The sequence below is a fragment of the Vulpes vulpes genome, unplaced genomic scaffold, assembly GCF_048418805.1.
Source record: "Vulpes vulpes isolate BD-2025 unplaced genomic scaffold, VulVul3 u000000818, whole genome shotgun sequence".
Lineage (NCBI taxonomy): Eukaryota > Metazoa > Chordata > Mammalia > Carnivora > Canidae > Vulpes > Vulpes vulpes.
This window is the reverse complement of record NW_027325842.1, coordinates 24,038-49,505: the sequence shown is the minus strand read 5'-3', so window position 1 is coordinate 49,505 and position 25,468 is coordinate 24,038. Positions and strand designations below refer to the sequence as shown.

General features: G+C 33.7%; 1 protein-coding gene across 1 annotated transcript in view; it reads right to left on the bottom strand.

Annotated features, from left to right (window-relative positions):
- Positions 1 to 25,468, bottom strand: part of LOC140597581 (unconventional myosin-IXa-like) — a gene marked incomplete at its 3' end in the record, with an annotated part of 43,470 nt that overhangs the window by 5,666 nt on the left and 12,336 nt on the right. The window contains exons 2-5 of the mRNA XM_072746429.1: positions 17,271 to 17,365; positions 10,931 to 10,993; positions 3,317 to 3,416; positions 1,567 to 1,623 (exon numbers count right to left, since the gene is read on the bottom strand). Coding sequence (XP_072602530.1) covers positions 1,567 to 1,623; positions 3,317 to 3,416; positions 10,931 to 10,993; positions 17,271 to 17,365 — 315 coding nt within the window. The remainder of the gene's footprint in view (positions 1 to 1,566; positions 1,624 to 3,316; positions 3,417 to 10,930; positions 10,994 to 17,270; positions 17,366 to 25,468) is intronic.

Here is a 25,468-nt window from a genome sequence, read left to right as displayed (position 1 = left end):
AAATACAATAAGTGATAGGCTAGTGATGAAAGATAATACAGGGAGTAGAGGAATATGGGTACAAAATTCTACAAGGAAAGGATGGATAATGATGACTTTGATAAAGGCAGTGGCTCTGAGAACATGTACTGTATACTTAATAAATAGTAAACACTCTATCAAGCTGTTTAGATGTACTATCTAATTAAATTCTCACAAAAGTTAAAGATCATTTTTATCCCCTTAAATAGATCACAGAAACAAAAGAATTATGTGACCTGCTCAGGTTCTCAAAATTAGTAAGTGGATAGGCCAGTATTCAAGTCAAGTCTGTATGCTTCAGAGCTCAATTCTAAAGCATGACATAGACTAAGTAACGGCAGATCAGTTCATAATGTCACAATAAGCTCTGTACAGGCAATCAATGAGTTTAACCAGTCTCCTACCTACTTTCCCAATGAGCCTTAGTCACTTGATGATAATAGTCACTTGATAATAGGTGAGGGGCAAAACAACATAAATTTTTTCTACTAAAATTTATCAGAATCTATAAATTTAAATGTCTAAAATTTTGCAAAATGTAATATCTGAAACCATAAATAACTTGATATAGTATGAAAAGATAATGCAATTAAACTTTGTATGAAGAAAAAATTAATGTCCATAATTCCTGATTCCTTTCAATTCTGAAATAGGCTAGTTTTGTAATTAGTAAAGCTTGTAATCACATGCAGTGAAAATTAAAGTCACAGTTCTTTAAAGCAAGGATTAAGACATGTTATATTTCCAGACGGAATCGTTAATAAATTAGTTCATTAGTAGATATAGATGAGTGCAGGTTTTCAAGCCTTTACATCAGACCTCACAACAAAGGGAAGGAAAAAGATTTTTTGTGTCCTTTTTTGATTACAAACTAGTCCTTATAAAACATAAAAATAAAGCTAAATTTATCTTTTCATTTTATATTACATCATACATGCCCTTAAATCACTTAATTAAAAACATAAAATAATCTTATTTCTAGTAATTTCAATTCTTAATTTTTGGAAAGTTACATAAAGACTATAGCCTCTCTTGCTACTAAAAAATTTTCCAAAAAAAAAAAAAAAAACCATACATGTATTCATCATGTGAAAAGACTGTTAACTGACACATAAAACAGGGAGGCTACAACTTTTTAAAATAAACAATACATACTACTCATAACATGTGAGTAATGAAACTACTAAAAATATGATTGAAAAAATACACCTCAAGAAAAAAACCTGTAGTTATAAGAATCCACATCAATGCTGAAATCAGGAATGCAATCAAAATAAATACAGACTAAACATGAGAAACATAAGAATAAGTTTTTTTAAAAAATGAATTGACTGAAAAAAAAAAATGAATTGACTGGTTTTTAATCCACAGACCATAAATATACATATAAATCAATTCAAAAAAATGAAACATTAATTTCTCTTCTTTTCTAGATTCTTTATATTTCAGTTGATTTTCTGTCTAGGTCATGAGATAGGTGCAAATGAGCAAGGTGAGTGAGGGTCCTTTAACAGGAACACAGAATATTTAGGTACTTGTACTGACCGGCTCAGAGTCATAGCAATAATCATCCCAGCTCTGTCTGAGGGGTTTCTTTGTTATCTGAAAGTAAGGCAGATTAGTTAGGTAGAAGTAATGGTTATCATTCTTCTCTAATAATTTCTTAGATGTAATATTCAGTTAGTACTGCTTCTACCCAAAGAGAGTTATTTTGTGTAACAGCATAAAACAAGAAACAACTAGCTAAACATTCAGATTCTGGGAGATCATATATTATTGCAACCAATCCATACTTGCTGTTTTCCAGTGACTCTGAGATTTGGATTAACTGCTCAGTCTCATATTCTATGAATGCTGACTACTTTATGACAAGAATATGCATGGTATGGCCACTGATAATAAAAAGAAATCTGGAAGAAGAGTAATAAGTTCTGGGCTATCAGCTCATTTGTAAACAATTGTTAGTTTTTAAAAAAGTAAATAATCACTCAAATATCTAGAGAGTTTAACAGAGAAAAGAAAAGGCTCAGAAGCTAACTCAATAATTTTTTTTAAATCTCCGTAATTTTATTACAGTAGAAATGCCTAGTATTTTATCAGGAAGTGATATTTTAAATAACTTTGAAATCAATATATTAATACAAAGTTATATTAGTTTATATAAATACATAGTTTCAAAATTAAGAGATATCAGTTACATAGCAATATGTTGGGAAAAGCCTAATATGTTACTTTCTTTTTTTTTTTTTAAGATTTTATTTATTTATTCATGACAAACACAGAGAGAGAGAGAGAGAGAGAGACAGAGACAGAGACACAGGCAGAGGGAGAAGCAGGCTCCATGCAGGGAGCCCAATGTGGGACTCGATCCTGGGTCTCCAGGATCACACCCTGGGCTGAAGGCAGCACTAAACCGCTGAGCCACTAGGGCTGCCCTAACATGTTACTTTCATAATCTTAAATATACACTACAACCTTTCATCCATCATCAAAAAGTCAATTTCCTTACAAAATCTTCATTAACGCATTTATTTCCATAAAGGCATTTATTTCCATGGATATTACATCTTGCCTCAATCAAAAAAGCAAGGAAAAATAATCTGTTATTTAAGTGATGTATTGTATACCAATTCCATTAATATTGATTCTAGAATTTTTATTAATATGAGAAATAATAAAATTGGAAAAACCACTGTAATGAAAAACTACCAAGAAATTACCCTTAATTATGGAAATTTAAGAGTGAATTCTGATTTTCATAGAAAAATACAAATTCTGTAAGTCATTCCTTTTGATGAATTTCATATCAAATAGGACATTTGCTAAATTATAAAAATAATCATATTCTAAGTTAGTATCATAATATCATGCAAAGAGATATATGTATTAGACTTCAAAATATACAAAAAAGGTTTCAAGTAATCCCATGCAAAGGACAAACATTAAATATTAAATATTAGTAACACTCAACATGCTCTTGTCTTTAAAAGGTAAATCACTTGGAAAAGACTAATCCATTTTTCTAACATGTAGGTACATATATAAACAGTTTATTATTCTCTGAAAGAGTCTCACAAAAAGCAAAGGGCACACATATAACTAACCTCTTTCAACTCATATGAATAAATTTCGAATTTGAGAAGCATATCACATGTATTTTTAGACTGCATGTGTGAAAATGCTAGTTAATATACATTACTAGATTTGGGAAACAAAGTATTAGGAAAAAAACTTTCCCCAAGAACTAAAATTTAATAATGTCCTATATTTCAAAATACATTTCATCAACTCTCACCTGATTGAGATAATGATATTCTTCCGGTTGTTTAAGATGGAATGCTAATCTTTCTTCTTCACTTGCTCCTGCCAGGAGGTAATAAAATACATGATAGTTCCTATTGGAAAAAAAGAAAAGAGTATGGTTTTAAAATGAACATGATCTATGGTTATCATTTAACAGAAAAAAGAACAAACAATTAGTAACATGTTTCAGCTTTGTTTCATTTTTTTTAATTTTTTTTTAATTTTTATTTATTTATGATAGTCACAGAGAGAGAGAGAGAGAGGCAGAGACACAGGCAGAGGGAGAAGCAGGCTCCATGCACCGGGAGTCCGACGTGGGACTCGATCCCGGGTCTCCAGGATCGCGCCCTGGGCCAAAGACAAGCGCCAAACCGCTGCGCTACCCAGGGATCCCTGTTTCATTTTTTAATGCAGAAGTGGTAAGGTCAATATTTTAGGTACTATAAAATGAATGTTTTGAATGCTAAACTCAAAAGAGAGGGGTAAAGGCAAGTATATGGCAAAGGTTAAAACCTCTAAAAATTCTCTTTCCATAAAACCAATTAGAAAATTGGCAAATTTGCAGAATCAACTTTTTCAGAACTCTGAAAATTAACCAAAAGCTTATAGCAATAAAAGATTTACATCAGAAAAACAGCTCAATCTCAGTAAGAAGTGCAACCTTATAACCTTTTAACTTGCCCTATTCCATTTCCTGTTCACCAGATCTGGGGTAGCCTTCAAAATCAACAGGTTACAATCATGATGGACACCATAACTCTGACAGCCATCAAAAGAGGACGGAACAGAGTTGGAAATCATTCAGAACCTCATTTTCTGAAAAATATCACTACTTGAACCATCTGGTGGTTCCCTGGAAGACGCCATGTTCAAAACTGTCTTTATTGACCTGACTCAGAACCCAGTGTAAAAACCTTTTCCCCAGGGGCAGGTGTAGAAAATTATAGGCAATTGTTTTAACATGTCAGCTACATGAAGCAATGGATAAATGTGGGGCAAACAATAGGCTAGCCAAAAAATTTAAAGGGAAATGTGATCTCCACACAGGGTTTTAAAAGCTCCAATATATTCCTGGGAATCTGAACAGCCATGAACATGTGTAAGGCTATGTATGTGCCCACATCTTTAGCCTTCTCAGCAAAAATCAAAGAGGATGCTAAACTCTTACCTCTGGTTGACCTTGAAGGGATGCACAAGCAGGAAGTTAAAATGAAGGCAAAATTATAAAATGGCTACCTGAGTGTTGAAGGCATGGCCCAATACACACAGAAAGCCCTGAGGCAAAGACTAGGAAATTTACTGTTTCCAAGCACTTAAGTGAATCTCTATTTAATAATTAACTGACAACTAAGCTAAGCAAGCATATACCTGAATAGCCACACTTGAAACAGAACACAGACTTAACAAAATTAGTTAGAAAAAGTCACAATAGAAACAGAAACAAAAAGAACCAGAAATGCTGGAAAAAGGAGAATCTCATTTCTAGAGCTGCCGCATGATTATTTTAAATGTCCAATTATTATTTAAAATGTCAAATTTTCAGGCACCTGGGTGGCTCAGTAGTTGAGCGTCTGCATTTATTTTAGCTCAGGTCATGGTCACAAGGTCCTGGGATCAAGTCCCTCAAGAGGCTCCCCACAGGGAGCCTGCTTCTACCTCTACCTACATCTCTGCCTCTCTTTCTCTGTGTCTCTCATGAATAAGTAAAATCTTTTAAAATATAAAGAAAATGTCCAATTTTCAACAAAAATTTACGAGGCATGTAAAGAAACAAACTATAGTACATTCAAAGGAAAAAACACAATCAATGGTAACCATACTTGAGGAAGCCCAGGCATGACTTAATATATAAGGTTTTTAACCAACTGTCTTAAATATGTTCAAAGAGCTAAAGGAAACCATGTATAAACAACTGAAGTATAAGAATGATGTCTCATCAAATAAAGACTCCCAATAAACATACAGAACTTATTTAAAAATAATCAAAAAGGAATTGAAGAGTTGAAAAATATAGTAACTAATGAAAAACTATCTGGAGGAACTCAACAGCAGATATGAATGGGCAGAAGAAGGCATAAGTGAACCTGAAGACAAGTCACTTGAAAGTAGTCTGAAGAAAAATAAATGAAGAAAAGTGAACAAAACTTCAGATATCTGTGGGAAACCATTAAGCAGACACCAACCCAGGAACAACAGAAGTCTCAAAAGGAGAGGAAGGAAGAAAAATAATATTTGAAAAGATAACAACCAAAAGCTCCCCAAATTTGATGAAAAAACAGTTCACACATCCAAGAAACTCAACAAACTCCAGTGTAAAGAGATTCACGCTTAGATAACCTCTGAAAAACAAAGACAAGTTTTTAAAGCACCATGAGAAGATATGCCTCATCAAGGAATCTTAATAAAAGATTACCAGCTGATTTCTCATTAGGAGCCATGGCAGAATAACATACTCAAAGTACTGAAGAAAAAAAAAACTATCAATCAAATATATAATATACCCAGCAAAGCTATCTTTCAAAAATAAGGGAGAATTTAGGATACTGCCAGATAAATAAAAATTAAGAAACTTCAGAGCTAGCAGATGGGCCCTGTAATAAAGGCTAAAGGGACTTTTTCTAGATGAAATGAATGGAAACTAGGCAATTTTCAATTCAATATGGAAAAATAAACAGCAGTAGTAAAGATAACAATGTAGCTAAATATAAAAGATAGTATAAACTTTTTTTTGCCTGTAACTTTTTTCCCTCCTATTAGAGTTCAAAGACACCAGCAAAAAACAATGACTAATTGGTATTGATGGGTCTACTACTATAAAGATGTAATTTATATGATAATAATAGCACAAAAGAAGGGGAAAGGAACAGAGCTACCGAGTAGCAAAGTTATTTGTAGGCTATCAAAATTAGGTTGTTATTAATCCAAACTAGAATGCTAAAAATGTTAACTGCAATTACCAAGGCAATCATTAATAACTCAAGAAATATGTAATAAAAGAAATGCCAATGGTATACCAGAAAACATTTACACAAAACAAGGCAGTTAATAGAATAGAGGGACTAAAACATCATTAAAAATATATAAAATAGCAAAATAACATTCGTAAATCTTAGCAATTATATTAAGTATAAATGAGTCTGAAGGTTAATAACTGGCAGAAGGGATTTTTAAAAAGCCAATTACATATTATCTACAATAGACACCCTATAGACTCAAAGATACGAAGAGGTTGAAAGTAAAAAGATGGAAAAAATACCACGCAAAAAATAACCAAAAGAAAGCTAAAGTGTCTATACTAACATCAGATAAAAGAGACTTTAAGACAAAAATTGTTGCTAGATGCAAAGGACATTTTATAATGACTAAATGTCCAATTCATGAGAAAGATATAGTAATTCTTTTTTTTTTAAAGATTTTATTTTATTTATTCATGAGAGACACAGAGCGAGAGAGAGAGAGAGGAAGAGAGAGATAGAGAGGCAGAGACACAGGCAGAGGAAGAAGCAGGCTCCATGCAGGGAGCCCGACGCAGATCTCGATCCCGGATCTCCAGGATCACTCCCTGGGCTGCCGGCGTCGCTAAACCACTGCGCCACCGGGGCTGCCCAGATATAGCAATTCTAAATGTAAATGCATATAAAAACAGAGCCCCTAAATACACAAAGCCAAAACTGAAATAATTGAAAAAAGAAAAAAAAATTCAACAATAGTGAGTGCTGAGATACTGTAACATCCTACTTTCGACAATGAACAAAATAAGACAAAAGATCAACAATGAAAAAGAGGACTTGAAAAATACTAAAAACCAACCAACCCTACCTAGAAGACATCTATAGAATATTCCATCCAACAACAATAGGATACATATTTTCTCAAATACCCATGGAACATTCTCCAAGTTAAAAAATGTTAGACTATAAAAAAAGTATCAATATAAAGGGACTAAAATCATACAAACTATATCCTGATGATCTTACAATGAAATCAGAAATCAATAACAGAAATTTCCAAAATTTACAAATACATGGAAATTCAAAACATGCTTAGATAATAACAGGTTCTAAGAAGAAATCATATAGGAAATTAGAAAATACACTGAGATACATGAAAACAAAAACAACGCGCCAAAATATAGGAATCACTGAAACAGTGTTCAATGGGGTCTTTATAGCTAGAAATCCATATAAAAACAGCAGAAAGAACTCATATCTAACCATACACCTTAAGAAACTAAAAAAAAAGGCAGCCCGGGTGGCTCAGTGGTTTAGCGCCACCTTCAGCCCAGAGCCTGATCCTGGGGACCCGGGATCGAGTCCCACATCAGGCTCCCTGCATGGAACCTGCTTCTCCCTTGGCCTGTGTCTCTGCCTCTCTCTCTCTCTCTCTCTCTCTCTCTCTCTCTCTGTGTGTGTGTGTGTGTGTGTCTCATGAATAAATAAATAAATATATATTTTTTTAAAAAGAAACTAAAAAAAAAAATGGGGGTCCCTGGGTGGCTCAGAAGTTTAGCACCTGCCTTCAGCCCAGGGTGTGATCTGATGTCCCAGGATCAAGTCCCACGTCAGGCTTCTGCATGGAACCTGCTTCTCCTTCAGCCTATGTCTCTGCCTCTCTCTCTCTCTCTCTCTCTCTCTCTCTCTCATGAATAAATATATAAAAATTTTTAAAAATCTAAAGAAAAAAAACTAAAAAATTTTAATTTAAAAAAAAGAGCAATTTGGGATCCCTGGGTGGCGCAGCGGTTTGGCGCCTGCCTTTGGCCCAGGGCGCGATCCTGGAGACCCGGGATCGAATCCCACGTCGGGCTCCCGGTGCATGGAGCCTGCTTCTCCCTCTGCCTGTGTCTCTGCTTCTCTCTCTCTCACTGTGTGCCTATCGTAAATAAATAAAAATTTAAAAAAAAATAAAATAAAAAAAATAAAAAATAAAAAAAAGAGCAATTTACACTCAAAGCAAATGGAAGTGATAAACATGAGAAAAGAAATAAAACAGGAACAGTAAACAAATAGAGAAAAATCAACCAAAACTTAGTCCTTTTCAAAGATCAACAAAATTAACACATTCTTATCTAAAGTGACCCAATCTCAGGGGGAGATTGTTATGGTCTGAATGTATGGCCTTCAAAGTCCTATGCTGAAATCCTAGCCCCGAATGGTATTAGGAGGTAGGGCTTTGGGGGTTGATTAGACCATGAGTAAAGCCCTCATGAATGAGATTAGTGATTTTTTTTTAAAGATTTCATTTATTTATTCATGAGAGACGCAGAGAGAGAGGCAGAGACACAGGCAAAGGGAGAAGCAGGCTCCATGAAAGGAGCCTGATGTGGGACTCGATCCCGGGTCTCCAGGATCAGGCCCTGGGCTGAAGGCGGCGCTAAACCACTGAGCCACCCAGGCTGCCCAAGATTAGTGATCTTAAAAAAGATATCCTACAGAGTTCCCTATCCCATTCCACATGAGGACTAAGCAAAAAGGTAGGAGTTATGATCAACATTCTGTAAACAATATACAACCATGCTGGCACCTTGATCTTGGACTTCCCTGCCCCCAGAACTCTGAGAAATGAATTTCTGTTCATTACCAGGCTGAGGTATTTTGTTATAGCAGCCCAAACAAAGATAGGAGTAGACCTCAAATTCAGGAACAAAAGGGGGAACACTATTACCAACTTTCCAGAAATATAAAATAGTATAACGGAATACTATAAACAATTTTTTTTTTTACCGACAAATTAGATGACCTAGATGAAATAGAAAAATTCCTAGGATGATAAAAACTACCAAACCTGGCTAAAGAAGAAACAGAAAATCTACAGAGACTTATAATAACTAAAGCGTTTGAATTCATAATAAAACTTTCCACAAATAAAAACCCAGAACCAGATGGCTTCACTAGTGAATTCTACCAAACATTTAAGAATTAACCCAATCCTTCCCAACTTTCCCATCTCATTATGAGCCAATATTATTCTAACACCAAAACCAGAAAAAGACATCAGGAGGAAAAAAAAAAAAACACACAGCAGTATCCCTTATAAATACAGACACAAAAAATAAATCCTCAACAAAATACTAGCAATCCACATTCATCAACTATTATACCAATAAAGATTATACATCCATTCACAAAGAGAATCCAGGAAGATACTAGAAAATCAGCTTCTAAGTTCTGGATCTTCACCTCTCTTGATTCTTTTTTTAATCCATGCTATATCCCTATCACTCCATTAAAATGTGTTAAAAAAAAGTTACTAATAACCTTCTAATAGCAGTATCTGTTAATTCTACAAATCTTTATGACGTTATTCTCCTTTCTAAAAATCTCTCTTCCTTTCAAAAAACCTCTAATTTAGATTTCCTCATCTGCTAGTCACAAAATAATTAACAAAAAGTCTCAAATTCTAGTCCTAACCTGGCAAGTATTCATTAATGTTAGCTATTAATTACTGAATATAATTATAAGGACCACACTAAGCACTTCATAAATGTTATTCCATTTACTCCTCTAAACAACCCTAAGATAGTTTTCCATCAGTGAAATGGGAATAAATATCAAAGGAGCAGCAAAGCTAAATGAGATGCCAAAGGCATATCTAATATCTGGATGTAGGTCTCTTTAATTTCAAACTCTGGCTCTTAATTTTATTTAGTCTCAATGCGGCATGAAGCAAATCATTTACCTCTGACATTTAGTGGTGTTTTTTCCCCTGATATTTGGTTTCTTCATCTGTAGGAAGTTACATATATCATCTCTAAAGTCCTGTATACCTCATACATTAAAATGAAATTAAGTGCTTTATTAAAAATCTTCTCAAATTAGAAACAGAATACTGAAACATAGGAAAAAGTTCAAAGGTACAATGCTCGTGAAAAGTTAACACCTGAGCTACCACTGTTTTTCTGTTGGGACACTTTGCCTAGAATTTGGAAAGGGTAACATTTCCACATGCAGGCGTATCTCAGAGATAGTGTGGGTTCAATTCCAGATCACTACAATAAAGCAAATCTCAAAATAACATGGGGCAAATAATTTTTGGTTTCCCAGTACATATAACAGTTTACATTTACACTACACTGTAGTCTCTTAAGTGTACAATAGCATTATGTCTAAAAAACAATGTGCATCCCTTAATTTAAAAGCACAATATTGCCAAAAAATACTAACTATCCTCTGAGCTTTCAGCTAGTTGTAATCATGGATCACAGATCACCATAATAAGTACAATAATAATGTAAAAGTTTGAAATATTGTGAGAATTACCAAAATATGAGACAGAGACACACAAAGTGATCAAAGGCTATTGGTAAAATGGCGCCAAAAGGTTGCTGGAGCAGTGACATGCTCCACAGGGTTGCCACAAACTAATTTGTAAAAAACGCAATATCTGTGTAGTGCAATAAAACAAGGTATGCTTATATTCATTAAAAAATCTCCTAGCAGCCTCTGAAAAAGTACAATGTTCTGCCCATGACAGAAAGAGCAATTACATGAAAACCATGATGCAAGGTTTAAGGTGAATTAAAGGTCATCATATACAAACATCCTAAAAGTTGATACGCATAATACAAATGTTAACTTGATCTAATTATACTAATAAAAATATGTACCGTTCATTATGCTCTTGATAAACGAGTCTGGACTTCTCCAGTAGATATTTTTCAACATAGGCACTAGAAGAAAAATAAAATTGGTTGATATAAATAAATCTTTAAGGTAGATAAATATTTTTTCAAAGAGGATGCAAAAGTATAAAGAATACCATGCAGATCATTTTAGTACATTTACCATTACAATTGTGTTATAAATGCTGTTAAGTGTTATCTGTGTTAAATTCACAGACTTATAAGTCTTTTTTTTCCTTGGTTCTCAATATGCAAAATAAAGTCAGAAGTTCAAAACATAGCACACAAGATCTATCCATGGCATAGACCTTTACTTTATTTCCAGGCTCATATGCCATTACACATTCTTTCAGATATTATACTTTGGAGTCAAATGACTAAATAAGGCTCAAAGACACACTTTCTTAACATATGCATACTACTGCCACATTCTGCAACGTATTCGTTTATTATTTAATGATTACTCAATAAATGTTCATTAATTGGGCACAGTGCTAAGCAATGTTCAAATGTGGAAACAAGTAATACACTATCTGTTCTCAAGGAACTTACAAACTAGTGGAGGAAATATATAAACAAAGGGCTATCATACGCAGTTGAAGCAGGCTTTATTATAGAGCAATGACCAGCATATTATGGATATACCAAGAGAGACAAGGAAGATTCAATCAAAGAAGGAAAAAATTATATAAGGAACAATTCCCAGAGAGGAAAATACAAAGCACATAGTAAACATTCACAAATATCTATTTGGTGACTGACTTAGTAAATGACTCTGAAATCTGAAAGAATGACCAGAAGACAAGGAGAACTGCTTTATGCAAAGGCATAAAAGAAGGAGGGCACTTAACCTCACAGTATCAAGATAATTAATTTATATGGCTAGAGACTAAGACAGACAAGTAGACCAGATGAAGAAGGACCAGTAAACTATGTACCAGAAGAATGGAATTCATCCTGAACGTAATGAGGAACCAAAACACAAATTGTATTTCTGATATATCATTCTCTTTATCAAACCTGTGCCTCTTCAAGTCTTCAATACCTCTTATCCAAATTGAAGCAACTGGTTAAACTCCCCCTGGAAAAGAGGATCCTATGGTCTGAAATTTAAAAGCTTTAGACAACTGAATCCAAATTACATAGCACAAACCTCTTGGAGTCAAAAATCTTGCTTTTGAGCTTTTATTCCCATGAGTTCCTTTCTACCACATGCTCAGTATTTTAGTCACTCCCAATATCCCTCAAGCATGCCATTCACTACCGGCTGCACTGTTTGTGCTCTTCCTCGCACTTCTGATTCTACAATCTATACCTACTCTCTCTCCAACAGGCCCCATTCATTCATAAAATGAAGGTCAAATGTGCCTTCTTTGCAAACTCATTACTACTACCACTACCAGTAATTAAAATGTATCACAAAAAAATAAAATAAAATAATAAAATGTATCACTTCCTCTGAGTTACCTTTATATCTAGTCTAAACTACTAAAACAGGTTCTTATCCGTCTAAAATAGGAGAAAGGGAACTAACAAAAATTAGTATGTTAAATTATTTTGAGTATAGTTGACACATGTTACATCAGTTTCAGGTGTTCAGGCAGACAACATAGTGATTCAACAAGTTTATACATTATACTATGCTCACCAAAAATGTAGCTACTATCCCTCTTCATACCCCATAAAAATATCATTGACTATATTCCTTATGTGGTAATTTTTACCCGTGACTTACTTATTCCATAACTGGCAGCCTATATATCACACTCCCCTTCACTAATTTTCCCATGCCACCACCCTCCTCCCCTCTGGCAATCATCAATTTCTTCTCTGTATTTATAGGTCTGATTCTGCTTTTTGTTTATTCATTTGTGCTTTATTTTTTATAAATTTATTTTTTATTGGTGTTCAATTTGCCAACATAAAGAATAACACCCAGTGCTCATCCCGTCAAGTGCCCCCCTCAGTGCCCGTCACCCAGTCACCGCCACCCCCCGCCCACCTCCCCCTCCACCACCCCTAGTTCGTTTCCCAGAGTTAGGAGTCTCTCATGTTCTGTCTCCCTTCTGATATTTCCCACTCATTTTTTCTCCTTTCCCCTTTATTCCCTTTCACTATTTTTTACATTTGTGCTTTAGATTCCATGTAGTACATTAAATTCTTACACCCACCCTGCATAGCAAATATTACTGCCTATTTTACAAGTGGAGAAACTGATGCTCAAAGATATTAAGAACATGCAGCTGGTAAACAGCAAAATTATGATTTGAAGTCAAGTCTATAATAACTACAAATGGCTCCCTTTTCTTTTTTCTTTTTTTTCCTTTTTTCAACTATACCAACATTCTCCTAGACATCTCTCCATCCCCTCTAATCCATGAGTCATACTGCTATGTGAATTATTTACCCATAAAATAAGATCTACTCGGGATCCCTGGGTGGCGCAGCGGTTTAGCGCCTGTCTTTGGCCCAGGGCACGATCCTGGAGACCCGGGATCGAATCCCACATCGGGCTCCCAGTGCATGGAGCCTGCTTCTCCCTCTGCCTGTGTCTCTGCCTCTCTCTCTCTCTGTGTGTGACTATCATAAATAAAAAAATAAAAATTAAAAAAAAAAAGATCTACTCATGTTATTCCTCTACTTTCACTTGATACTCATACTAAAATAAGTAAGGGTGAGCTGATGTTACGTCTACTTGGCTTTGTTTTTAAAATACATCAGCATAGAAAAAAACTAGATAAACAAAGCAAATATGGCAAAATGTGATAACTGTTGAATCTAAATGGGCATTGTTCTACTATTCACTTCTGTACATATTTGACATTTTTAATAATAAAATTTTAAAAATCTGCTTCCTAGCATCAAAAGGATAAATTATAAACATTACAGCTTGATTCACAATCTGAAACCAAAGCCACTATACTTATCCTCAAGTACACCAAGCTCTTGTTATGATTCCATTCATTTGCTAATGTCAATTCGTCAATTGACAATGTAATTCCCCACTTGTTCTGCTTAGCAATTTTTCAAGACCCAAGATAAAAATCACCTTTCTTTGTGAACTTCTTCAGACACATGCTTCAATAACTGCACTTATCTCATTTACTGTAATCATCTTATGTAAATATATCTTCCAAAAAAAAACTATAAGAATTTTGATGGCAGAGAACGTGTACTTTTTTTTTTTTTTTTTTTTTTTTTTTTTTTTGTCTTCAGTGCTTATATATTTGCTAAGAGTTAAAAATTTTCAATATGAAAAAAATGTTTTCAATATGTATGTGTTGACATACTAATCAAGATGAAGATTTTTGCTTATCACTATTGTGAGATAAAATTTAACCTTTTCAGATAATTACTTAACATATAAAAGTCCGAATTCCTTTCAAAAAATGGGAAAATCTGCCATTCGTAACTCATGAAATTGTCTTAAGAATCAATGAATAGATATAATGATACTTTCTAAGTTACAAAGCAACATATACAACTATACCTATTAACATCTCCTGTATCACAATCATAAATACTAGAAAAGTGCAACTTGACAACTTGGCTGCCTGCCATCTTTATTAATAAAAGTACCACTGTACCTTTGGAAACATGGTTTTCAAATCAGAAAGGAAATGAGTTTTATGAGTCCTTGCCATTGAAGGACTTATCCTTCTTGTTTTGTTTTTGTTTGGGGGGTTGGAGAATACACATACTTTCGATCAAAATTTTAAAAGTGGTAAGCATAATTAAAATAGTATAAAGGGCAGCCCCAGAGGTGCAGCGGTTTAGCGCCGCCTTCAGCCCAGGGCCTAATCTGGAGACCCGGGATCGAGTCCCACACGTCAGGCTCCCTGCATGGAGCCTGCTTTTCCCTCTGCCTGTGTCTCTGCCTTTCTCTCTCTCTCTCTCTCTCTCTCTGTGTGTGTCTCTCATAAATAAATAAAATCTTTTAATAAAAATAAGAGAAACTAGCATAAAAAAGAAAAATATTGACCAATCTCACTTATTAATATGGATGCAAAGATCATAAATAAAAACTAGGAATCAGAATAGAACCAATTTATAATGTGCATGCATAAATATGTGTACATATGTATGTGAGTGTGTGTATTGTTGTACTAACGAAGTGGGACTGTTTTCCCAGGAACATAAAATAACCCAATATTACAAAAATAATGATAACACTGACAGATCTCAGAATGAAGAGCATGCTAATTTTCAAAGATGCCCAAAATGCATTTGATAAAATGCAATATCATTTTGTTACTCAGAAAACCACTCACAGAAAATTTAAATGGATGACTAATTCATTAACATGATAAAATGTGGGATCCCTGGGTGGCGCAGCAGTTTGGCGCCTGCCTTTGGCCCAGGGCACGATCCTGGAGACCCGGGATCGAATCCCACGTCGGGCTCCCGGTGCATGGAGCCTGCTTCTCCCTCCGCCTGTGTCTCTGCCTCTCTCTCTCTCTGTGACTATCATAAATAAATAAAAAATTTAAAAAAAAAAAACATGATAAAATGTCCTAAAGCCAGTATTTTACTTAGTGGATAAAAGTAAAGTCATTCATATAAAGGTCTGAAACAGTATTATTTGGGATCAGACAAGAGACAAAATAATTAAAGATAAAAGAACATAAAAACAGGTAAAAAATATCTATTTTTTGCAGATATATCAAGAAAAGGTAAAAGAATAGTAAAACTAATGCAAACAATAAAATAATTCAGTAAGATGATAAAATACAAAATACACCTGCACCCCGATGTTTAGAGCAGCAATGTCCACAATAGCCAAACTGTGGAAGGAGCCACGGTGTCCATCGAAAGATAAATGGATAAAGAAGATGTGGTTTATGTATACAATGGAATATTACTCAGCCATTAGAAATGACAAATGCCCACCATTTGCTTCAACATGGATGGAACTGGAGGGTGAAATAAGTCAATTGGAGAAGGACAAATATTGTATGTTCTCATTCATTTGGGGAATATAAATAATAGTGAAAGGGAATAGAAAGGAAGGGAGAAGAAATGGGTAGGAAATATCAGAAAGGGAGACAGAACATAAAGACTCCTAACTCTGGGAAACGAACTAGGAGTGGTGGAAGGGGAGGAGGGCAGGGGGTGGGGGTGAATGGGTGATGGGCACTGAGGGGGGCACTTGACAGGATGAGCACTGGATGTTATTCTGTATGTTGGCAAATTGAACACCAATAAAAAATAAATTTATTATTAAAAAATACAAATTAATATAAAATCAGTTACTTTCATATATACAAACTAGAAGATATAATGTGAGAAAAATCACACTTTTAATAACAAAAAAACATTAAAATAAGATACTGAGGAATAAATTCAGTAAGAAATACAAAAATGTTAAGTATTTCTAAATAGCACAAAGAAGTCAATTATCCCCAAATTAATATATACATTTAACACTAGTCTAATAAAATCAAACCATAAAAAGCATGGATGAAACTTTAATACATAGTGCTAAGGCAAAGAATCCAAACTGGATAGTAAAGACTACATACTATATGGTTCCAACTATAGGACATTCTGGAAAACGCAAAACTAGAGGTACTACAAAAAGATAAGTGGTTGCCAAGGGTTAATGGGTAAGAAGGGAATGAACAGGCAAAGTACAGAGGATTTTAAGGTAGTAAAACTATTCTACGTGATACTGTGATGGTGAATACACGTCTTTAGACAATTTTCAAAGCCCACAGAACATACCATATAAACCGAACACAACAATGCAAGATGTTATTTATTAATAAAAGAAACTGGAATAGGGTGAAGAGGTATAATGGAACTCTCTGTACTTTCTACTCATTTTTGCTGTGACCTAGAATTGCTCTAAAAATAAAGTCTATTAGTTGTTTTAAAGTTAGAAAGAATATTGCTGGCACAACTAGAGGTACTCTGATTACAGACTGTATAAGAAATGTTATTGTAACAAAATTAAATTTCTTGAATATAACAGCATTACATAGGAAAATGTGGCTGTGATCCCTGTGGGGAGTCAAATTATATGCCCAACTGACTTAAAAATAATCTTTAAAAATGAATGTATGCATAATACGGAGAGAGAAAGCAAATGCAGCAAATTGTTAACAATTAATAAATCTAAGTTACGGACATATAAGTGTCAACACTATTCTTTGAACTTTTCTTAGGCTTCAACTTTTCAAAAGAATAAAAGTTTAGAGAATAAAAATGTAATGTAGACACCAATGTCACTATTCTCATTAAAGAGTAAATGAACAATCTATGGATTATGAAGAGACAAGGGTGAAAATATAAACATACTTCAAAGTCTGCTACTGCTACTTACCCAAGTACAGTGCCAGTTTCTTGGTAATTTACTTGAATAAACTTGCCAAAACGACTTGAATTGTTATTATGAGCTGTCTTTGCATTTCCAAAGGCCTGTCAAAATAAACAGTTCTCATTAATTTCATTTTAGAAAGTGGAAAATCTTGCTTAAGTTGGCTCAAAAAGATAAAATGCAATTCCCTTTAAGTTCAGGTAAAGTAAAAGAGCAACTAATAACTGAAATAAAACCAAGTAGGAAGTACTTTATGCTTTTCAGTAAAATAAATCTTAATTTTAAAAACTTAATGCTCCTTAAAATTCATTTAACTTTTACATTTGAGAACCAGTAAACTTTAATATATTTCTATATGTTTTAATTCTTGCTAAATTAAATAGGAGCTAGAAACGGAATAATTACATCAAAATAATTCCAATTTGAGAACAGAATAAATGAAATAAAATTTCACTACATAATGTACTATACTTTAACACATCAACTTAAAACAAAACTACGATACTATTTTAAAAAGAATTAAGAATATATAAGCTGCCTGAATTGTTACTGAAGTACACACGATGCAATAAATATTACCCAGCAATATAAACTAGTACATACATCAACATTGATGAATATCGAAACATTATATGTTGAAGAAACCACACTCAAGAGTACATATTGTAATATGAAATTTTAGAAAAGGCAAAACAGTAATAAGAAGAATATCAGAGTTGTCTGGGTATGGAGGCAGGGTTGGAAAATGCCCAAAAGTGGCACAGAGAATAATAAAAATATTCTACAGCTTCATTGTATTATGCTGGTTATGTAAGTGTACATGTATATTTATCAAAAATCACTGAAGTATAAATTTTAAATGGCTATATTTTATTGTAAGTTAGATATCTTAATAAAATTTTTTTTGAAGATTTTAATTATTTATTCATGAAGCACACAGAGTCAGAGACACAGTCAGAAGGAGAAGCAGGCTCCCTCCACAGAGACTGATGCAGGACTCGATCCCAGAACCCCAGTATCAAGCCTGAGCCAAAGGCAGACACTCAACCACTGAGTCATACCTAGGCTCACCTCCCCTTAATATTGAAATTTTTTAAAATAAATAATCCCCAGTTGAATTCACACATTAAACAATTTGAATGAATCTCCAAGACATCATGCTAAATGAGAGAAGCTACTCTCAAAATTTTACTTATTACTGTATGATTCCATTCGTCACATTTTGAAAAAAAAAAAAAACAGCAATGGAAAACAGACAAGTAGTTCCAATGAATTACAGGAGTATCGGAGGGAAGTTAGAGTATATGAAGATAAAGAATATAGTGTGGAGTTTCGAGTAGTTGTGAAACATCTTTGTATTCAGACTGTATAGAGATGGTTACACAAATTAATATGTTTTGAAATTCACAGAATTTTACTGATATTTTAATTCTATTTAAATTTAATTCTTTTAATTTTAATATCTAAATCAGTAAATCATTAAAAAAAATTAAGGCCAAAAAAAGAATTTCTAATATGAAAATCTGAAGGTATTTATCATAAACCAACACACACTACAAGGAACATTAAAGGAAACCTTTCATGCAAAAGAAGAATATCATATTCAAATATGGATCAATGTACAGAATGGAGACAGCAGAAATGATAACTACAAAAGTAAATATATAAAGTATTTTTTATTACTTAAATCTCTTAAAAAGATCACTGAAACTTAGATAAAATGATAAAGATCTCTGAAAACCCTCTCTTCTTAAGAGAAATAAAACTAAAAAAATTATCCAAATCAACTTTTTGATGATTCTAGAAATTAACCAAAAGCTTACAATAATCCTTTGTAGGAGAATACATAATCAAGTAAAATAGCCAAATCTCAGTAAGAAAAATAGGCATTATTGCATTTTAACATACCCAATTACCATCTCCCTCTCTCTAGTTCCATGCTGAAGAGATATGCAAACCCTGTTTAAAAGGCAGCCTAGTAGCCATTGAAGGATCGAAACAGGGTTATAGCCAAACCCCCATCCCATAGGTAACTGTATATGGCATTTCCCTGGAAAACTTCAAAGAATTATTTTTATTCGACCTAACTTGGAGATCACTCACAGGAGACAGGCTTTCACCCATGTATGTTTGTTAAAAACAATCAGAGACAATCGTTTAAACACTGCAACTGCTTAACATAGCAATAATAGAATGAGGCAAAAAAATGAGGTAACCAAACAAAAGGAAAACATACTGAGTAACTTGTACAAAAGGGGCGTTTAAATTTCTAAAATATTCCAGGGAACGTAAAAGGTGTTATACATGTGCAGGACTGTGCACATGCCCAGAAATATATACAAGCTCAGTAAAAAGCTGGAATCTCTAGTTGATATTTAAGCTCTATATAAATAGGAGGTATAAAGTAAGGCAGATTTGACAACTGCCTGGTTAAATGCTGACAAGTACCCAAGGAGCACATAGAACTTCACAGAAAATACTGGGATCCTTATTGATTTAGGACATTAAAAAAAAAATCATTGTCCAATTATTACCTGACCACTAAGCTACTAAATGAAGAAAGAATGTAAAGACCTCACAAGAAAAAGAACAGACTTTACATAATTATTTCAAGTAAGTCATGGAACAACCAAATAGCAATAACAAAATAACCACCACTAACCTGGGAGAAGGGAAAAGTCCCATTTCCAGAACTGCCACACCATGTTAAAATAAAAATACCCACTTTTCACCAAAACATTATACGACATGAAAAGAAGAAAGAAAATATGGACACAGGAAAATTTTATAAAAGCAATAAATAAAAATTATCCCTAACAAAGCCTAGATGTTGCACCTCCAAAGCCACAACACTGTATCAGCTATTTTAAATATTTTCAAATAAATAAATAAATAAATAAATATTTTCAAACTAAGGAAAATGAAAAAGATGCCTTAACAATAGAGAACGGGTAGAAATTATAAAAATTCCAGTACTGGAAAGTACATTAACTACAATGAAAAATTCATTGGAGGGGCTTGGGTAGAGACAAAGCACGTAAAAGAATCAGCAAACATGAAAAAAAGAATAGTTATTATAAGCAGTGAAAGAGACACAACACATACTATATATATAAGTTCCTCAATAAGCATAACACCTAATTTCTCCAAATAAAATTAAGAATCAAAGATAGTGGAGTTATATATTCAAAGCACTGAGAAAAGCCTGTCAATCAAGAATTCTGTGTCTGGTAAAAATACTTTTCAAAATTAAAGGAGAAATTAAGACATTTTAAATAAAGAAAATCCAAAGAATTCATTCAGCAGATGGGCTTTACAAAATGTACTAAATGAAATAATTCAAGCTGAAATGACAGGATACTAATGAAGACAATCTACGTAAAGAAATAAAGCCCACAAATAAAGGTAAATGCAATGTAAAAATAAAACAGCGTATAAATATTCTATTTATAACTTTTTCCCTCCTACCTGACTTAAAAGACAATTCCACAAAATAAATATTTATGTATTTATGGATATACAGTATAGAAACATGCAATTTATATGAAAATAAAAGCACAAAAGAGGGAAAGAGGCACAGAGCTACATAGAAGAAAAGTTTTTGTATATTATTGAAATTTGGTTGGTAGTAATTCAAGCTGAATTGTTATGCTAATTGGAATGCTCAAGAATACCACTAAAAAAATTACCAAAAAATACCAAAAAGATAGACAATATTAAAATGGTATGCTAGAAAATATCTCCTTAATATAACAGAACGTAGTAATGGAAGAATATAGGATATAAAAAGAATATTAAAAAAACAAATAGGGATCCCTGGGTGGCTCAGCAGTTTAGCGCCTGCCTTCGGCCCAGGGCACGATCCTGGAGTCGCGGGATCGAGTCCCACGTCGGGCTCCCAGCATGGAGTGTGCTTCTCCCTCTGCCTGTGTCTCCACCTCTCTCTCTATGTGTCTATCATGAATAAATAAATAAATCTTTAAAAAATAAAAATAAAAAATAAAAATAAAAAAACAAATAGCAGGGGCACCTGGGTGACTCAGTTGGTTGAGCATCTTACTCTTGATTTCAGCTCAGGTCATGATCTCAGGGTTGTGAGAGACAACCCCACATCAGGCTCCATCCATGCTCAAGTGAAGCCTGCGTAAGATTCCCTCTGCCCCCTCTCCCAACCTCATGCACGCACAGGAGTGCGTTCTCTCAGGAACAGAATAAAATAATAAAATAACAAACAAGTGGCAGACATATCTTACATTATCAATAATTACATAAGCTGTATATGGATCAAACATTCCAATCATAAGATAGATAACTGGCAGAATAGAGTTTTGTTTTTTTTCAAGTGATCCAACCCCATGCTTTTCCCAAGAGACATACTTCAGATTCCAAGTCACAAATAAGTTCAAAGTAGTTCTTTATCTACTTTAAAAATTGAAACTTTGGCTAAAACTTTCCTGCAAACATATCAGATAAAGAGCTAGTATTCAAAATCTATAAAGAGCTTAACAAACCCAACATCCAAAAAAACAAAAAATCCAGTCAAGAAATGGGACAGAAGACACAAACACACATTTCTCCAAAGAAGACATACAAGTGGCCAACAGACACATGAAAAAATGCTCAATATTACTCAGCATCAGGGAAATACAAATCAAAATCAAAATGAGATACCACCTCACACCAGTCAAAATGGCTAAAATGAACAACTCAGGAAACAGCAGATGTTGGCAAGCATGTGGAGAAAGCAGAACCCTTACCCTGTTGTTGGGAATGCAAACTCGTGCAGCCACTCTGGAAAACAGTATGGAGACTCTTCAAAAAGTCAAAAATAGACTACCCTACCACCCAGCAATTGCACTACTAGGTATTTATCCAAATGATACAAACATAGTATTTCAAAGGGGCACATGAACCCCAATGTTTATAGCAGCAATGTCCACAACAGCCAAAATATGGAAAGAGCCCAGGTGTCCATCAACAGATGGATAAAGAGGTGGTGTGTATACACATACACATACACACACACACACACACACACACACACACACACACCAGAATATTACTCAACCATCAAAAAAGAATGAAATCTTGCCATCTGCAATGATGTGGATGGAACTAGAGGGTATCATGCTAAGTGAAAAAATCAAAGAAAGACAAATACCATATGATTTCATTCATATGTGGAATTTAACGAAGAAAACTGGATGAACACAGGAGAAGGGGAGTAAAGATAAGATGAAAATTGAGGGAGAGGCAAACCATGAGAGATGCTGAACTCTAGGAAACAAACTGAGGGTTGCTGGAAGGGAGATAAGTGGGGGGAATGGATAATTGGGTGATAGGCATTGAGGAGGGCATCTGATGTAATGAGCACTTGGATGTTCTATACAATTGATGAATCACTAAATTCTACCTCGGAAGCTAATAAATAAAAAAAAAAATTTAATAAAATAATTTTTTTAAAGCCTTCCTGCAAAGAAAATCACAGGCCTGGATTGTTTCCTATCAATCCTGACACTGATAATGGAGGAAAAAAGTTCTACACAAACTCTTCCAAAAATATAAGACATCCCAACTCATTCCCATGAGGCCAAAATTATTCTGATACCAAAAAAGAAAAAAAAATTAAAGAAAACTATATTTCTCATGACCACATATCAAAAATTCTGAACAAAATTTTACCAAACCAAATCCAGTAATACACTAAAGGATAAGTGGTGTTTATCCCAGGAATGCTGAAATGGTTTACCAATCAAAAAAATCTATTGATATAATTTACTATATAATCTATTTATAATTTATTTGACATAATTTAACAAACTATTCTTTGTAAACCATATGACCATCTCAAATAGACAAAGAAAAAGCATTTGACAAAATCCTACCTGATTATCCATTCCTGATAAAAATTCTAAACAAGGGATCCCTGGGTGGCTCAGCAGTTTAGTGCCTGCCTTTGACCCAGGTCGTGATCCTGGAGTCCTGGGATCGAGTCCTGCATCAGGCTCCCTGCATGGAGCCTGGTTCTCCCTCTGCCTGTATCTCTCTGCCTCTTTCTCTGTGTCTCTCTCATGAATAAATAAAAAAAATAAAATATTTAAAAAACAACTCTAAACAACGTAGGAATAAAAGGAAATGGCCCTCAATCTAATAAAGACTACACAAAATCTATAGCTATCATCCTACTTAATGTTTAAAGCTAAATGCTTTCTCCCTAAGACAAGAACATTGCTTTTTTACCACTAGTATTCATATTGGAATAATCAGTGAAATCCACAAGGAAAAAAAAACAGACTGAAAGAAAAGAAATAAAACTGACTTTTTATCTACAAATATGATTTCCTATATGGAAAATCCAATGAAAACTTAAAAAAAATCAAAATATTTGTATCTAGCCAGTTTGTAGAATACAAAATCAAAGTGCCAATATCAACTGTATCTCTATATATTAGGAACAATTAAAAACTTTTAAATACCATTTATAAAAGCATCAAAAAAACACAAATATAACTTACCATAGATGTTAAAGTTCTCTATATTAAAAACGACATACTGCTGACAGAAATTAAAGGTGACCTTCATAAATGGAGAAACAAACTTCTTCATGGATCAGATGACTTACTATTGTCAGTTCTCTCCAAATTAAACTACAGATTTAACACTATCCCAATTAAAGTCCAAAAAACCTTTTATAGGGAAACTGATAATTTAGTTATAAATTCATATGGAAGTACAAAGGACCTAGAATATCCAAACAACTAAGCAGAAGAAGGATTAAAAGTACCTAATTTCAAAGATTATTATAAAGCTACATAAGGAAAGTCACATTGCCCTATTATAAAGATAAATGAATCAACAGATCAGAAGAGAGAATATAGATATAAACCCACATATATATGGACAATTTTTTGACAAAGACACAAAAGCACTAAGGTACAGAAAAAATAGTCTTAAAACAAAAAACAGTCTTGAAACAAGTAGACATTCATAGGAAAACAATCTATACCTTACACATATATAAAATAAACTCAAAATGTATCACAGACCTGAATGCAAAACCTGAAACTATAAAACTAATGGGAAAAAAAAAAACACACACAATATCTTTGCAACCAAAGTTTTTTTTAAATAGGACACCAAAAGCATAAGAGAAAAAAAATGAATAAATTGGGCTTCTTTATCAAAATTTAAAATTCTGCTCTTCAAAAGGTACTATTAAGAGAGGGTTAAATCTGAGCAAAATTTCACCAAGGAGGTGAAAGATCTGTACAATGAAAACTATAAGACGCTAATGACAAAAACTGAAGAAGGCACAAATAAATGGAAAGATATTCTGAGCTCATCAATTGGAAGAATTCACAGCATCAAAATGTCCATACTACCCCAAAGCAATCTAAAGATTCACTGCAATTCCTATCAAAATTCCAATGGAATTGTTCACAGAGGTAGAAAAGATAATCCTAAAATTTGTATAGAACTACAGAAGACCCCAAATAGCCAAAGCAATCCTGAAAAAGAAGAACAAAGCTAGAGGCATTACACTTTCTGATTTCAAATTTTATTAAAAAGCTCTAACAATCAAAACAGTAGAGTACTGGCATAAAAACACACAGATTAAAAAAAAAATAGAGTGCCCAGAAATAAACCCACACATACATGGTCAGTTAAAGTGGGACAAAGAAGCCAACAATATGTAATGGAAAAAGAACAGTCTCTTCAATAAATGGTGCTGAGAAAACTAGACAGCTACATGCAAAAGACTGAAACTGAATCCTTATACCACATACAAAAATCAACTCAAAAAGGATTAAAGACTTAAACATATGACCTGAAACCATACAACAACTAGAGGTTAAGAAATCAGTATTGGAGATGATTTTCTGGAGATGATATCAAAAGCAAAGGCATCAGAAGCAAAGATAAACAAGTGGAACTACACCAAATCAAAACATTTCTGTACAGCAAAGGTAACCACCAACAGAATGAAAAGGCAACATATCAAATGGGAGAAAACACTGGTAAATCACATACTTGATAAGAGGTTATATCCAAAAAACATTAAGAACTCAAACAACTCAAGAGCAAAAAAATGCAAAGAACCCAAATAAAAAATGGGCATTCCTTTATAAAACACACACACACACACACACACATACACAAATAGGTATTTGTTCTAGAGAAGATCTACAAATGGCTAACAGGTA